Below are 17,174 nucleotides of genomic sequence, written 5' to 3'. Positions count from 1 at the left end.
ACTGGTTCCGAACGGACCTCTCTCGAGTGATCTACGGTCCTGACTGGGAACCATCAGGAGTGCCACGAGGAGTACGAAGGGAAGAGGACGATCGGGCGCTGGATTCGGAAGACAAGAAACTGTCCATACGGTCCGGGTAAGGTCGTGTAAACACGACGAATTGCGGAATGATTGATGATTGATGAAAATACTAGTATTTATTCTTTGTTAATTTATTTGGAGTTTCGCTGTCGGCAAACGGAGAAACAACCGGCTCTCTCTCTTTGCAAGCAGTGAAGGATAGGTAACGCACCCGTCGTGCCTATCTTTCTCCCCCACTGATCAATTGCCCCTCCCCATTGATTAACTGTTACGGATTGTTTTCTGGAGATTCTCTGTCTGCAAACAGGAAAGAATAGGTCCCCCTCTTTGCAGATAGTGAAAGGGTAGGTGACGCAGACCTTTGCGGGCCTACTTATTCTCCCCATTGACCATTTTTTATTTTTTATTTATTGACAAAACACTGATTGCCCGATATTGGTTCTTGAGGTATTCACTGCCTGCAAACAACGTAGAATAGAAATATTCTGTCTAGTCTTTGCACGCAGTGATAAGATAGGTAGTGCTGACTATTATCCCCATTGTGATCCGTCATGCCTGTCTTCTCCCCACTGATGGATAGCTGGTTCAGCCCGGACCGTTTATTAGAGGTGGACCATCTAGCTCCGCTGGAAGGCACCCCTAATAAAGAAATGTTCACAAAGTATGGATTAATTACCATAGCCTATAGTAAGCTATGGCACAAGTATACCAAAGCAAACCAAGAGAAACAATGGCCACTGATAGGATCCTTCGATTTAGACAAAATAGAAACGGTAGAAATAGCCCTTTGTAATAATAAGACAACGCCTATTATGCTCGATAGTCTCGGAATGTGGCGCAAAGAAGCTACGCAACGAAAGGAAAGAGACGAAGTCAGAGTAGGTAAAGAAACACGGCAGACAACCCTCCAAACGTCCGGTAGGCAAAAGGAAAGGCCAACGACGACACAGTGCCGAGGTTTAGACACAAAAAGAGAACGGTGTAAAGGGATGTGCCGACAGGACAACCCCGAGACACAACGACCCAAAAGTAATCCCCCGACACTATGCACAGGACGAACAGATTTAAGGCAAAACCAATGTGCTTTTTGTAAATGTCTCGGGCACTGGAAAGCCCAATGCCCGACTCTACAGAACATAGGTAAGAGCGGAGGGTCGACAGAAATAACAGGTCGGCAGAAAGGGAGAAGGCGCGAGATAAAAACAAATCAGACTAACACGGACAGGACGGATAGAACCACCACGTTTGATTATGCTCGATGGCACAGATTTCGTCAGACCAATTTCAACGACATGTCTGAGTTCTGGGACTGATTGCTCCCTGTTGCCCCCCCCCCCACTCTGAAAAACAAAAGCAATTACAGGCCTGCGTAGACAATCCCCCGTTAGAAAAAGGACTCAAGGAAGCCAAGCATCTGTTATATAATTTAGGATTTAATTACGCTAAAGATAACACACAACCAACGATAAATAGAAAAACTAGTAAAACATTCTTTAAAGTAAACTGTACTAATAGGAACAATACAAAACATATTACGTTCACTCCGGAAGTTCTCAAAATGTAACAAGTCAACGGTCCCGCCCATCCGGAAGGCGAAACACACAGCACGTGTGGGGCGGGACCAGCCATCAGCCATAGACCAAAAGAAATCGCCGACGAGAAGGTACAGGAGGCTCCATGGGCCGACATGAAAACGGTCTTCCCATACTCTCCTTCCTGGGGTGACGTCCCCTGGGCCACGAGTAGGGAGGGGGCGGATGCAGATGACCCCCTCCCTCGTATCTCCTGGTCCGGCCATCACGAATTCCTCCATCGAACTGGCGCAGGGGGACTGGGAGGGAGAGGCGACGCGGACGAGCCTCTCCCACCTCCACAGGTAGGAGGTTTCCCAGCCCCGGCCCGGCGCCGAAATCCTCCAGCCGGGCCACGGATCTATTTGCGTAGCACAGGACGTACAATGCCCGACGGATCTATTTCCGCAGCACAGAACGTACAATGTTCAACGGGCCTATTTTCGCAGCACAGAACGTACAATGTTCAACGGGCCTATTTTCGCAGCACAGAACATACAATGTCCGACGGGCATACTTGTGCAGCACCGGACATACAATGGTCCCCCAAGAGTCGGAGTCAGGGGTGTAGGGTGGTCATCATGTGCACCCCTGATTCGAAGGGACGGCGTGGGATGCGCCGGGAGAGGGAGGCGGCGCGAACGAGCCTCCCTCACCTCCCCAGGTAAAGGCTCCACAGCTGCACCCTGGCGCCCCGAACCAAATGTCCTGCTCCAACAGCATGATGTTCTGTCTTTGTCGCCACAAGAAGTTTCTTCCACTCCTGAAAGACACGACGAAGGGCGGCGGCTGCAGGGTCTCAAAATGGCGTCTGGGCCCTCTGGAAGGCGGGTCTAGGCCGCTGGAGTAACTTTGTCCGGAATTGCAACTCGGGCACTTGCCCACCTGGGCACGAGCCCCCACCTCCGACAACATCCCCACAGCTTTGAAGATTCTACCAGAGTCCCAGAAGCCCTCGGCCCCTACAGGCTTCCGGTAGGGAACAACTGCCTTGATCACAAATGGAACGACCACGACATAGCCACAAGATGGTGGTGCTCTCGTGTCTGCACCAGCTTCAGTCTGAACCACCCAGGAACATTATGGGCTAACGAACTCGAGTAAGTTCCGGCTGAGCATCAACGTGACCCGGTAAGAAAGATTCTACCTCCCTCCCCCTTTTTGATTGACGGTCCACACCACCAGCCCCTCTGTTAGCACAGGTTTTTGAACTGCCGAAAGGGACTCTGGTCCAACCGCCAATCGTCGGAGACATTTTGCCCCTGATGCTACTTCCGGACTAAACCGGCCTCGCCCAAAATGGCGCCGGTATCAAATAGGAACTAACGGACACCTCGTGGTGTTCTTTAGCTAATGAGACTTGATGTACTAAGATATATATGTGAACCTTTGCACACTTGACGAAAAGGAGAGGAGGGTTCGCTTGGCGAACATTTGAAAGGGGTCCCGTCAAAATTTTGATTTCAATGAACGATTTATTTTGATATTTATTGTAACTGGTACATAATGTCGCTTATGATGCACACCCACGGTATACATCTAGGAAATGTGATTACAATGAGCTTGACTGTGTTCCCATTTATGAACTAAAATGCCCCTGATCCCTCATCACTTAATGAGACGTTTTTAGTTACTTGCAAATAATTAATTAGGCCTTTTTAACATGTTCTTATGCGACAAACCCCCCTACTGTATGCGCTTCCACCGTCGCCATGTCCAGCCAAAATATGATTGCACTCTCACATTTTACGTACTGAACGATTATGCAAATAAAGGTTTTCCAAACTATGAATGGGTATCACATACTTTTGTAAATGTGGGAATCGGCGGGAGGGCTATTTTGTGCACAACCATTTTTCTCTCTTTTTAAGGTTATTAGAAAAATGGCTGTTCGGCCCCGGATTGATGATCGAATCTAAGGTATGATACGCTGCCTCCAAATATGCGACTAAGCTCAGGAAACTAACGCATGAAGAAGGACCTCGACTTCGGAGAATGGGTAAAAGCAAAACGGTATGAATGTTAGAATGTCATAAGGGTATGATGATCGAAGGTACTAAGGGACAGGGTTAGCCGAAGAACTGATATGCCCTAGAACATCACAGCGTTGGGAGTGATTTAAGGATCCCCAATAGCTGGATACATTTACAAACCAGACACCTCGCGCTAGGCACCTCTGATTTCTTTTTAGCGTTCTCCCCACACACGATCTATAATGCCACCCTCGGACCGTCTCCCCCATGAACAACCTATCGCTCGCCACCCTTGCCACACTGCCCACCCCTTTGACTTCGGAAACCGAGACCCCAGGGATTATATCCTGAGGGGATAAGACGGGTATGTGATAAGTAAAGGACTTTCGTGCCCGTACATTTGATATGCTCGAATGTTGTTCCCCCTCCCTTTCCCTCTTTTTCTCCCTCTGCAGGTTACAATGGAATCACGATTAGGGTATCGTAACAGATCTGGAGCCACGTCACGTCCGATACATGAAACGGACTAACGCTGCAAGATGACACCAAAAGGCGCCCAACTCAATGCACGTCCTCCTTGTACCTGACCTAATGCTCTTCCGTCCCCAAACTGCATGCTTTCTACGTCCTAACACAGACCCGAAACGTCTCATATTGGGTAATGCACTGAATAGCCTAAATGGTACACAGTCACTCCCCAGGACACTTGTGTATCATTTAGCCTATCGTTGCACATCTCTCTCTCTCTCTCTCTCTCTCTCTCTCTCTCTCGCTCTCTCTCTATCTCTATCTCTCTATCTCTCTCTCTCTATCTCTCTCTCTCTCTCTCTCTCTCTGTCTCTCCCTAACGACTGGCACCTAATTGGCGAACCTGGTGTACCACCCAATTGGCTCCAAACACCACAAGTATTTGCACAAATTTGTCTCAAATAAAAAAAAATTTAAAAAAATTACATCGATACCACGTTACTACCTCTCCCTTTCTGCTAAATATTGATGAAACCTAGATTGACCGAAAAGAAAGGGACAGGTAAGACGACTAAGGTTCTCTAATCTGACCCATTTTGAGGGAACTACTTGTCAGTGGCATCCATGATAAAATGTTTCTGGTAAACGCGACCTCCCCCCGTCCCGAAGTTATCTCAATACCCAAACAGAAAAAGTGATCGAGACATCCCCGTTTTTCCAGAATGCCCCCGGTTTTGTATCAGCTACCCTGAACAGGAGTTTGGAAAATGTCCCTTGCCCCAGTTCGCTATATTCCTAGTTGTTTTCCGCTAGACCCCGCTCACCCCAAGGATAAGTTGAATAGTCATTGCAAGCCCCGAGTTTTTTTTTAATAAAGTAGCCAGGTTGTAAGGGACTATGTAGAATTTCGAATAATGTTTGCGATGTTAGAATTAAGTAAAAAAAAAACAAAAAAACAACTTGTTGCAAGTAAACCCTGTTGAAAGTAAACTGTTTAGCCGAAAGATAGGATGCACTGATATAATGAAAAATCGTTTTGCCTATGTTCATTCCTCAGAAAGATACCTATTAGACCATGGTGAATAGCACGTTGCACTTTTTCGTACAATACAAAACCCTGAAGAACGACATAAGACTCGAACTATGAAAGTGGGTCTCTGCCAGAAGAATTGAAAATGCAACGAATAAGTATCAGACTTCGTTCCGCGACAATGAATGTAGTATAGCAACGAAGGAAAGCTGTAGGGAACCCAGCAAACCTATCATCAAATATTTATACATTGGCTGCAAAACCTCCATGTAACGGATGCTTACCCAGCTGCTTAAGGTTGGGAGAGAAATAGATTTATGTGATTACCTTCCTCTGCAAAACCTCTAAAGACTGTCTTTTCAAACTCATTTAAGGGTACCACTGTCGGAGGAGAAAGAGACCGGATGTGGGAGCACGCGGCCTGACTGCAGATCGTGGAACCTCAGCGACGGAGGCCAGGGCGAGACCACAACAGTAAGGAGTCGCAGGACGAGGCACTGTTTCTGACAGAGTGAAAGGAAAGGGCTGACCTGAGGCCCCTGCTTTATGATCGACATGTGCCGAAAGGTCCCCGCTCTCTGAACCTGGTTATGGACCTGCCTGTCTAAAATTCTCCGTCTCCCTGGTCTGTTCCCGATCTGGCCCTGCTCCATCCCCTCCTCCTCCGACCTACCATAAGGACTATTCATACACCCCCCTCCCTCCACCTGAACTTCCAAAATCCTCTAAATACTACTGTACCATCCAGAGAAGGGTATTTTCTGCGCCAAAAGGAAGGGAGCTCCGACTAAGTAGACCACGAACTGTGTTAAATCTCATAACAAGTGACCTAAAACACCACCAAGGGTCACCCCAAAGAGAAGCTAAACGAAGTATGTGGTTCTGCCCGGTACCGAGCACCTTGAAGATGATGGAAGCAACAGGAAATACCCACTACAGAGACCTAAGGACAGACAGACTCCACAGCTCAAAGACAATTGCACTCTTCATCACAACCTTTTTTTCTGTCCCCTCCTAATGACCATACTCTGGATTATGGAAGAAAATGCACCTGCTCCAAAACCGTAACGCATTTCTCCCATGAGGTCTGGCGAAACAAAACAAAGACACTCTCCTGCCCGCAGACCTCCAACGGCTCAACCCACATGGACATTCCTACTAAAGAATGAATTATAATTCAGGTGCTCAACAGTGCCACCAGAAGACGACAAAGAATGCTGAGAGCTCACTAATAATGGTCCACGACCATAAGACACTAGGAACCCTGATTATTGTTTTTACTATGTCTCATTTCTCTCCCAACCACCATTGAATTGACTATGCTCCAACTGAATACAAAAAGAACTTACTTATATGATAACTTACCAGTTCCTATTCCGGATGATTATAAGCATCTATGATCTGTACCCAACGCCCTCGCTACATAATTCTAGTCTGACATTGCATTACTATGGCTTTTTTTTGCAACAAGCTTAACGATGAACCCGCCTACCAGATGACCAGATTTTCAAATGTGATATTTATAATGCGATATTTATGTACAGTTCCTTTGCCTAGGTCTCCATCCCCTTACTTATAACCACCGCAGTAGAGATAGATAGGAAATAGGCCAGCAAGATGTCTTGGAAATGTTAAAGGGAGGACTGTGGAAAATCGTTACGATTTGGTGAACATCGTCTGCGCCATCTTGCCCTTTGCCCCGATGCCACACTCCTTGTCGCACATACTCACCACTTTAGCTACCTTGATCAGAACCACCCTCTGCACACCCCTGGCCCCCAGCACGGCTCTTCGCCCTCACAAGCACCCCCACGCACTAATCACTCCCGCTCTCACATGCCTTGCGCGTAAGCGGCAGCCATTTCGAGCACCATGGCCCCTCTGCCCCTCGCTGATAGCCAGCGCGTCTCTCACTCTCTTTCTTAGCCTCGCAGGCATCCCCCGCACGCTGACAACCCCCTCGCTCTCCTTGGGTCATAAACCCCTCTTCAGCGCAAATCTGCCTCAGAATCCCATCCTGTTCCCAGCGCGACACCTCCCTTCATTCCTTTCATAGTCTCAGGCCCTTTGATGCAAACCCCCTCTTTCCTGTGTGCCCGTCTGTCTTCCTTGTTCCCAAGCCACCACCTGGCCCTGCGGATACTGTTTATTACCCCGTACAGTAGGAAGCCTCCCCTTATCAAAGGACCCTCAAGTCGATCGAACACCCTTCACCCCATGAGATCCAATCAACCCCACACATTCCGTGAATCGGCGGAATGTCCAGCTGCACAATAATCATCACCTGTTGTGACCGGGGGGGGGGCTTCAACTGTAAATGTGTGGGAACGGGCTTGAAGCGGGGATTCCTAGGATGCTTTTCCAAACATCAAAGTATTGACGAATATGTGTTTCATGTAATAAAGCAATAAACCTGCGTATAAGAGGCCAGGCCTCAGAGATGTGGTTAGAGCACCTCGTGACGATACTTGCTGTCCGAATTGATGTGTTCTCCTCCGGAGAGATTAAAACCCTCGTTTCCTGCCTTTCAGTCTCCAGCGCCTGCTTCTTCATTTGATTAATATTGGTGGGTCATTGAGGCGACATCGCCGGGCAACACTAAAGGGTCTTTGGTCACTGGTTGTCTAGTTACCCCTTTTACAGTGGTTGGCGCATGAACGAGGCTCCAATGGGGTTGTTGGCCATGGTGGGTGCGTCGCCTGGGCTGGATGGCCCTCCTGTATTCGCTTGTGGGGCTGGACCTGTTGTGTAGCTCCCTCCGGATGAGCTATCAGGAGATGTGTTGGACATCTGTAGCAACTTCTTCGAGGAGCAGGCAGGTTTATTCTGCTTTCAGTGGTTTCAAGCTTCCGGGAAAGGATTCAGGCTTTCCTGCGTCTTTGCGCATGTTCTCTGCTGCAAATTGAGGTGTTTGGGAAAGAATCCAGGCTTTCCATGTGTTTCTTGCGTCTTTGCGCGTGTTTCCCGCTATTTTCACTTTGCTGGGACTTTCCTTATTGATTGGCGCTTGACTTTAAAATGGCCGCCATTGTAGGTTCGTGGGTTATGTATGCGCTGGCACCTGACTTTAAAATGGCCGCCGCGCGGGACGTCTCGGCTTTGCCGCTTTTGTTGCCGTGTCTATTTGGACCTCTGCCTGGGTCTGGCGTCGCGGGGGAAGGCTGCCGGGTATGACTCACCCTCACCTCACTGTCGGATGCGGGCAGTTTCTTCCTCGCTCTGCACGGCGGCGCCTTGTATTTCCAGCCATTACCTTTGGTCAGTTTAGGCCCCCAGTCTGAAGACCTCTGCCAGATCGAGACCTTCGCGATGTGTGAAAAGTTACTAGCAGCAACTTCACTCGTAAATCCTGTCTTAGGTGTTTCCACCCGCTGACTCGAGGGGGTGGAGACATGTAAATCTATACCTAAGTAAAATTCTACACCATGAAAAAGGGAATAGCAAAAAAGGTGTGTAGACTTTCATCTAAGTGCAGTATAGGTTTATACGCAAGTAAATGTACACAGTGTAAATTTACCTTTGTAAATCAGGCTATTTGTTCCTGGCCTTGCACTTTTGCTGCCAAAATAAATCCACTTCTGGTAGTTGTAGACTTTGTAACTTTCAATCGAATGACCACAATTGACAATAATACATTGCTAAAGGAAGTAAAGGACTGATTAATTGGTGCCCCTGTGACATGCAGTCACATGGCAGCCCAAGGAATGACTGTAGGTAGACAGCAGGGGTAAATATAAACTGCAAATTTAGCAATCAGTGTTGCAATGTCATCTGAAAATGGTAATTTTTAATACACATAACATGACCTAGCATGGAAAGGTTTTATGTTCCTCATCCTATCCTCCCCATACCTTTATTTTCATGGTGCTGGGCGCCAGGGCGGTTATTTCCTTCTGCATTCTGTCGGCGATGCCTGGGTACATGGTGGACCCTCCGGACAGGACATTGTTGGCGTACAAATCCTTCCTGATATCAATGTCGCACTTCATGATGGAATTATATGTAGTCTCGTGAATGCCAGCAGACTCCATGCCTGTGGAGGATAGGACAGAAAGAGGAAATGAGTCTGTTGCAACAGATTTGACTTTGCAATAGAAAAAAAACATATTTGAAGGATATTTTTGGGAAAATTTGAATGCAGTTTCAGCTGGACAAAATACATCTTTCCAAGCCTAATTGATTATTTAAAAAGTATTTTAGGTACCGCCACAAAACAGAGCACTGAATTGAGCCCTGTTTTATCAGAGAGACTGTTAGCATTTTTTCAACAGAAGGTCCAAAAGGGTGTATATTAATCTGGGATGGATAGCTGGAAGCCGTGCGATAAATGATCCTTTTAAAAATCCACTTTTTGTAATATATAAGCATATTCTCTCTCTGTCTAAAATATTAATTCCTCTAATTTGGATCGCTCTACATTGTTTAGGTAAGAAATATATTTATAATTCTTAACTTCACAGTCTTAATTACATATACTTTGCGATGCTGGTGTTTGGTGGAGGCCATGTTTTAGTCATGCAGGACAACATAAGCAATACAGTGGGATCTACCTTTATCAGCAGGTCCATGCCCCAGCACTCACCAATAAAGGAGGGCTGGAAAACCGTCTCAGGGCAGCGGAAGCGCTCATTCCCAATTGTGATCACCTGACCATCAGGAAGCTCATAGCTCTTCTCCAGGGTCGATGATGCGGCTGCTGTTGTCATTTCGTTCTCAAAGTCCAGGGCCACATAGCATAACTTCTCCTTGATATCGCGCACAATTTCTCGCTCAGCTACCAGGAAGAGAGGACAATCACTGAGTGTATTCAAAAGGTGCATGGTGCACTTACTCTGTAAGTGTGAGGTTATGACGGCGGGAGGCAGCTAGGTACATTTAGCGACAGTTACGGTAGTAGCAGACGTAGTAGGAACACAGGATCGGCAGGTCAGATACAAGGATTATTGCCCCAACAGCAGCTAGATGTTACTTGGTCAGTCCAGAGGCAGCTTATGTCAGATCCCAAATCACAGCCATGGAACAAAGGACTAAAACCTGTATGGCCGCACTGGCATTTTAAAGTCTGACTATAGAAACAGGACTATAGCCACGCTTATCGGATGTAACATTACACAGACTAAAACAAGCTACAGCAACAAACACAAGTTGACAACAGCCAAGGCACAACAGTTTTCTTGTAAGCCCATCACTGAAACTTTCCCAAAATGCTAAGAAGGCTGTGAAAGATCAGGCAAGGCTAGTTTTTAATTCCATTAAGCATTTGTGACATCTTGTACACAATGAGCCTTACCCTCATTTACAAGCAAGGTGAAACAGAGCGCACAGTTCCTTTGTAAATAAAGCACAAAGCGGAGACAAATTCACAAAAATATTTTCCCAGAATGCCAGTAATTCTGCAACATAAGGGGGCATATAAAGAAGAGACTATTCTCCTTCTACGATACGGGTCTCAGTCGTAGGGCAGTGTGGGAAGGGTGTGGAGGGGACTGAGCCAACTTCTTGGAGAAGTGACTCAGGAAATGATTTTCATGTGCGATGGAACGTGGGAAGGAAGCAACACCTACGACAAGAGCAGGGTGCAATTTCCTTGACAAGCCTAGCCCTACAATATTGACATATCACACTGCAGTGACAAAGAGAGATCTGCCGCAGACACAGTAGGACAGTGGTTTTCCAAACTTTTTAGAACCCGAACCCAATTTTTAGAATTACTATCTTTCGCAATCCATCCAGCTTTAATGGACAAGAGGGGGTGATTTTTAGGTCTCGGCTCTAGAGAGCGCATGCGCTGTCATGAAGAGACTTGTTGTATATACTTTGTAGGTTCAGCCCGCCCATAGGCTTTCCATTTGCTGGGTCCATTGTCACTCTCATATTCTTTCTCCACATTTGTCCATTGCATGCATGTGTCATGCCTCTCCTTGTGTTTAGCCCTTCCCAAGAGCAGGGACCAAGAGATATATCAATTCACTGGTTGCCATTTTAGCATCTATTTTACAAAGTACTCTTTTTGTTTCTTTTGAGCACTTAACACGAGCGCTCATGTCTTCAGTTGCTCCAAGTGCCTGTTTTCTTTCTCAGACTTCAAAGTGAGAGTGTTTTCTTTCAGCTCCCCTCCTGCTGCCCATTGCCTTGCTTGCCCTACCCTTTCCTCGTATTTCTCATTTTATCTGCAGGGGGTTTAGATGCAGCATCTGTCCTGCTATGTCTGACCGGCTTATCTTAATATGGTTGGCAGCTTGGAGTATTGATCTAAACATTCTCGCTAAGTAGTAGCATGCTAATCTAACAGTCGCACTCCCATTGCATATTTTAATTTGTTATTCAAAAGTCACTTTGCTTTGTGGGATATGCTGAATTACAATGCCCACTGCTGTTATGTTTTTAGCTGTGCTCGCACTGCACGGAAGCACGTGCTATTGAGTAGTCATTTCTGCATGTGTGGTATTGTTATTTAATATGTTTATCATCCTTAATGTGGCATTACGCTATCATCCACATTTAGTTTTACTTTTCACTATGGTCATGCTCTTAGCCGTGCTTATATTGCATGGATGTATATGTTTTTTAGCAGGTATTCCTGCTTGTGTGATAAGTTTTCTTAATAGGTTTACTTATTTGCAATATGGCATCATGAACACTTCATTTAGCAGTGACATTTGCTCGTGTGACATGGCTTTTCAAAGTGTGAGGTTTTTTTCAGTCGCCCTCCTGCTGCCCATTGTCTTGCTTGCCATCTACGTCCCTCGTGTTTCTTGCCTCATTGGCAGGTGATTTACATACAGCGTCTTTCCTGCCATGCCCGACCGACTTAGCTTAATATGGATGGCGGCTTTGGGTATTAATCTAAACATCTTGGGTAAGTAGCAGCATATCAATCTAACAGTCACACTTACATTGTATATATTCATTTGTTATTCAGCTGTCACTTTGGTTTTTACCGATGTAGTTAAACATCGTCAAAAAGGGATGTCAAAGTCTCATGTTGTAATTGCCCAATGATTTATTTTCACATAATTCATGTTTTGCATTTAGCTTGATTCAACATTCTTCATAGAAACGTGGAGCACATAACAGATGTTTTAACCAATTAAATAAACTAGGGATAAATTCCGTTGACATTGTCAAAGGCAATAGCTCTTGATTTGCCGAGACCGATTAGCTTTGCCAATGCTTGTTTAGTATAAGTAAAGCATTGTGTGGGAGCGCACTGTCATTTACAGACAGCACATTTTCCATTGAAATACCCAGTAATTTTGCACGGGCGTACAGTCTTAGTGCCAAAACAATGTTGCACATAAATGATAATGATAATGTTTGGAAATCGGGTCTCAATTAATATTTATCATTTGTGCACCACCAAGTAGTCTCTTGATTTGTTTTGAAAGTAATAAAATCTTTGTTTCCATCAGAAACTTCCGAATTACTGCAGAATGAGCACAGGTCCTTTCAGGTACTTTCACTTTCTTGTGTGTTACAAAAAATGACATCCATTCACACACCTGTACCCCAGCAAGATTGCCACATAATTCACTTTTCTTTTATCTGACAGCAAAGTGAGAAGAGTTTGCAAACATAAATAACCATGTTGAAGAAACAGCAATTCATCAGAATAAATAGCCTGACATGTGACCTCTGTCTTGAAGCACAGCAAATGTGACAAAATAAATACATAATTTAAAGGCATTTTTATTAATTACTTGGACTATGTGACCCATCAACAATTAATTTCTCGCCCGCCAGTGGGTTGTGACCCAGAGTCTGAGAAACGCTGCAGTAGGATGAGAAATCAGGGGCATAGCTTGGTCAGTAAGGTTAGGGGAGTGTGCGATTCAGAATTCCCAACCATCATGCTGGCACATCTTGTTTAAATATATGACAAGCAGGGTGCGGAAAGAGAGAAATGAGGATTGGCAGAGGTGATAAGTGAGAGAAAGCACATTATTTTGTGAAATAACCAACATTTTTTAAGTCTTTCCAACCAGAGAGAGATGATAGAGTGTGTGTGTGTGTGTGTGTAAAAATTCCTGGTGAAATCGGCAGCCCCCTCACCATACCCGACCAAAAGTCCTTGCACCCAACTATTTATCACAAAATACATTTATTAGGAGGTTGTAACACCCCAAACACCACCACCTGACAGCGGCGGTGCGTCCATTGGGGCGTTAGGGCGTTGCCCTCCCAATGCGCACTGCCGCCATCCCGGGACCGCCACACTCTGTGCTCAGCACAAATTCAGCATGTAGTTTCTGGCCGGCCGGTCACCGGGCCGGACCAGAAACCATCGGGAACAGGGGGGGTGGGGCTGTGCAGACGCGCGGACCAGAAACCATCGGGAACAGGGGGGGTGGGGCTGTGCAGACGCGCGGCGCAAGTGCGCCGAGGACAGGCCATTTTCCTGCCCAGCTGGATCATGCGCACTAGCCCTCCCCCTTGGAAAACCGGGGGTTGCCTCATGCCGCAGCCCCCGGCCTCCTAATGGGGCGGGGAATTTGGCTGCTCCAACCAATCCTGAGCTGGAGTAAGTCAGTCCGACCTGCCTGCCTGATGACGTCTGGCATGACGTGGGTCATGTGACGTCACTTCCTTAGTCACTCTCACCCCGGACCCCGCACCCGCAGCCATTGCCACACACAGTGAGTGCTGGCTGCCCGCTTCAAACGTCGTGTTCCGTGTTCGTGTCCTGATGGTGGTGCCGTGGTCTGGTGGTAACTCTTCTGAAACCCGCCTCCGCCTCGTCGTGGAGCTGACTACGACCGTTACCTTACTGCAACTAGGGACATCGACGAGAACTACTGAGGTGATGAGGTGAGCCGTGATGGTGATCACAATGGTGATTACCGCCCTTTTGCATTGTTTTTCAAACTCCCACCACCCGACCCGTTACGTTTTACCCATCCCCCACATGCAAGACTTGTTTAGATAGGTGACGGTGTCGTTGCTTGTACTCCTCTTGCTCTTGGACTTGTCACTCCGCCCTGCCGCTCCCTGCCTCCACCATTCATTAGGAAAATTAACATTCAACATCTCACGTGCACAAGCCGCCTTGTGCTTCGGCACCAACAGCAGCTTGTCCATATTTCGCACCATTCCATCATGCACTCTCATCTCTCCCCGTATGCCTCCAATCTGTATGCCGAGCTCCCATCTACCTCATCTATCAGTTCTGTAAAATGAATGTCCTCATTGAAATCGCTACCGGCAACATTACCTCATCGTCTGCATTTCTTTGCGTTATTGACTATCATGCAGCATCACAGCCATTCGCACCAGTTTTAAACCACATTCACATCTACATGTGCCCAATCACTCTACGTGCTCCCAACTCCGTGACTCATTACCCCTCTGCTATACCTTGGTAGCCCATTTTCAAACCTGGTGATTATTGCAGGGTCCGTGACCCTCCTCGCATGGGGATAAAATGGTGGGCAGAGCAGGCAAAATGTGTGTGGCAAGATTGTACACCTTGTATACCCACGCGATATTTCGAGCTTTTAAAAGTCTGATTACAATAGCTGCCATCTTGTGAGGACTGCATTTCAACAATAGTGATTTTACCTGCCTGTCCTTTTAAATCAGCACAAACCATCCGAGACGTGGAAGCCCTGAGCAATGTTCCTTTCATTTAGAGGAGAAGGCGAGATTTGGTGGAATAAATACTAGAACGTTACAGTAGAGCAATGAAATACAAGTTAACCATCATAGGCTTTCAGTCTGCAAAGGTGAGGCAACTTGAGCCTCATTTAAAAACAGCACATGAATGCACTCTGTGAGGTAGTCAGAAATGTATTGTATCTCAAAGTCTGTTATGAAGCCACATATTGCTAAGCAAGTAGCTACCTATGTTGTTTGACATCTCTTTATTACTGTCATAACTGCACTTTCACAATTTCTTTATTAACCAACCTTCCTTCCTTCTCAAATGCACCATTTGTTGTTCGGGCACGCCGCCGCGTGCCGCGCTCGCGACCTGCAGTGCGGAAATAATTTTCCGCCTCACCAGGTTCAAATGTCACCAGCCGCCACTGCCACCTGAAGCTACGCCCCTGAGAGAAATACTAGACAAACACGCAGAAACACCTGTGCTGAGGCATTTCGAAGACGTGGATGAAATATTATATTGATTGAGTTCCTGCAAAGATCTTGCTCTCTGCCGGTAGCGTTCGTTGCAGGAGTTGGACTGAACTAACAGACACAATGACATTGGGATGAATTGGAATGTTGTGCAGACTAACATCCTGAGGGCAACAGATCCATTCCACTTTGATAATGGCATCTGGGACTTGCCACACTGCAGCACCAATAGAAGTTCTAGAGCAAACTTGCAGTTTGATTTTCGTCCACTGGAGGGCATTGCTACAAGGGTGGTCCAGCTTGATGGCGGCTGTATAAAGCCTATCCATGGAACTTGAGTTTGTGCTTGTAAAATCTGGCAGTAAAGCAAACAGACTAGTAGGTCTATGTGTGGGTTGTGATCTTAGTGGCTACCCATTAACATCTCATCACCTACCTGTAGTGACAAAGGAGTAGCCCCTCTCCGTGAGGATCTTCATCAAGTAGTCTGTAAGGTCACGACCTGCAAGGTCAAGGCGCATAATGGCATGTGGGAGGGCATATCCTTCGTAGATGGGCACATTGTGTGTCACTCCGTCGCCAGAGTCCAGCACGATACCTGCGTAGGAGAGAATGGTGTGAGTAAACTTGCGCACAGTGGGTGCTGTTCATATGTGCTGGATACATGTCAATGGGTCAATGGCTCCCAACTACAGTCTGTTTTCCTTTTCTTAATCTTCTGATCCACTGAAAAGTGTTGGTTCTAAATATAGTTACTATGTCTTGACTCACCTGTAGTGCGGCCGGAAGCGTAGAGGGACAGCACAGCTTGGATTGCAACATACATGGCAGGAACGTTAAAGGTTTCAAACATTATCTACAAATTAAATTGAGACAAATTACGTCATTGATGAGACTTCATCAGTATAGATATAGACACCTTCGATCACCATGATCTTGTCTCATTGTGTCACTGAAGAGGTGTTTAGTCGTCTACAAAGGAGCAAAAGGCTTTTCGTGTATTCTTTCTAGTTGCAGAATTTTAACTTTCATTTTCCCCCGAAATAAATTTAAACGGGAAATCAGCCAATGTTTTTAGTCGTTAAGAATAAATTACAAAATATCAAGAAAAGCAATTACACCGTCTGCCATTTGGTTGTTGTGTTCCCCGCTTAGTGTTTTTGATACTAAAAATGTTTTTTTATCAAACCGTTTTCTTTTTTTACTTTGTTCAAATTGCCAACTTTCCAGAATCAGTTAACCAAACCGTTAGCAGGAGGAGGCAGTGTGGATTCTTTTCTAACCAGTGCCGACATCTAATGGGCGCTATACCGCCCTTCTAGCGTTTTAATGAAAGAGATTTGCTGGAAAAGATCCCCGGGTCAGTGAATAGGATTTCATCCCGAATTGTAAAACAAATTCACAGCTGTACCGAGGCCGGCTACTGACTGTTAGGGCTGGATGTTTTACTCCTTCACTGGTCCACGTTATGAGGCACAATTTCACTTTCGGTGAAATTTCGCCCCTCGCAGCTCCAAGTGTGTCTGGGCCTGGAATGATGAGGTCGGTCATCTCTAACCCTGCTCATTCCAGGCCCGGGATACCAGACCTCTCTTTCTGCAGGGGCTGGGGTAGTAACTCAGTTTGGCCCCTGCCTGAGCCTCTGTAGCAGCTTGGGGGAGCAGACAATGCTGCCCAGGACAGAAAGAACTCTGTCCTGACCCCCTGCTCTCAGCAAGTGGGAAATGTCAACCTGTAGGCTTCTGCGAGCAATCGGTAAAACATGCATGGAAAAGAACCCCTTATTACTGAGTCAGTCTAGTTATTCCAATTCCTGGGACAAAACTTGTAATTGCAGGAAATTGTTGTGGGAATAAGGCCGGAATCAGAGAGTACGGTTTCCCTGCACCAAATCCTTGATTATTCGTATTGAGGGCCTATGCACAGTATATGAGTGAAACTATTAGAACACGCAATAAACTTGGTTTAAAAACTAGC

The 17,174-nt window shown here is 46.3% G+C and overlaps 1 protein-coding gene across 3 annotated transcripts in view; it reads right to left on the bottom strand.

Moving 5' to 3' along the window:
• LOC147679898 (actin, gamma-enteric smooth muscle-like) overlaps positions 1-17,174 on the bottom strand; it is a 61,355-nt gene that overhangs the window by 19,947 nt on the left and 24,234 nt on the right. For all 3 annotated transcript variants that reach the window (XM_086943465.1, XM_086943464.1, XM_086943463.1), the window contains exons 5-8: positions 15,969-16,053; positions 15,634-15,795; positions 9,706-9,897; positions 8,975-9,156 (exon numbers count right to left, since the gene is read on the bottom strand). In XM_086943465.1, coding sequence (XP_086799591.1) covers positions 8,975-9,156; positions 9,706-9,897; positions 15,634-15,795; positions 15,969-16,053 — 621 coding nt within the window. The remainder of the gene's footprint in view (positions 1-8,974; positions 9,157-9,705; positions 9,898-15,633; positions 15,796-15,968; positions 16,054-17,174) is intronic.

This window comes from Lissotriton vulgaris, chromosome 11 (assembly GCF_964263255.1).
Source record: "Lissotriton vulgaris chromosome 11, aLisVul1.2, whole genome shotgun sequence".
NCBI lineage: Eukaryota > Metazoa > Chordata > Amphibia > Caudata > Salamandridae > Lissotriton > Lissotriton vulgaris.
The sequence above is the reverse complement of the archived record's forward strand: the minus strand, read 5'-3'. Positions and strand labels throughout refer to the sequence as shown.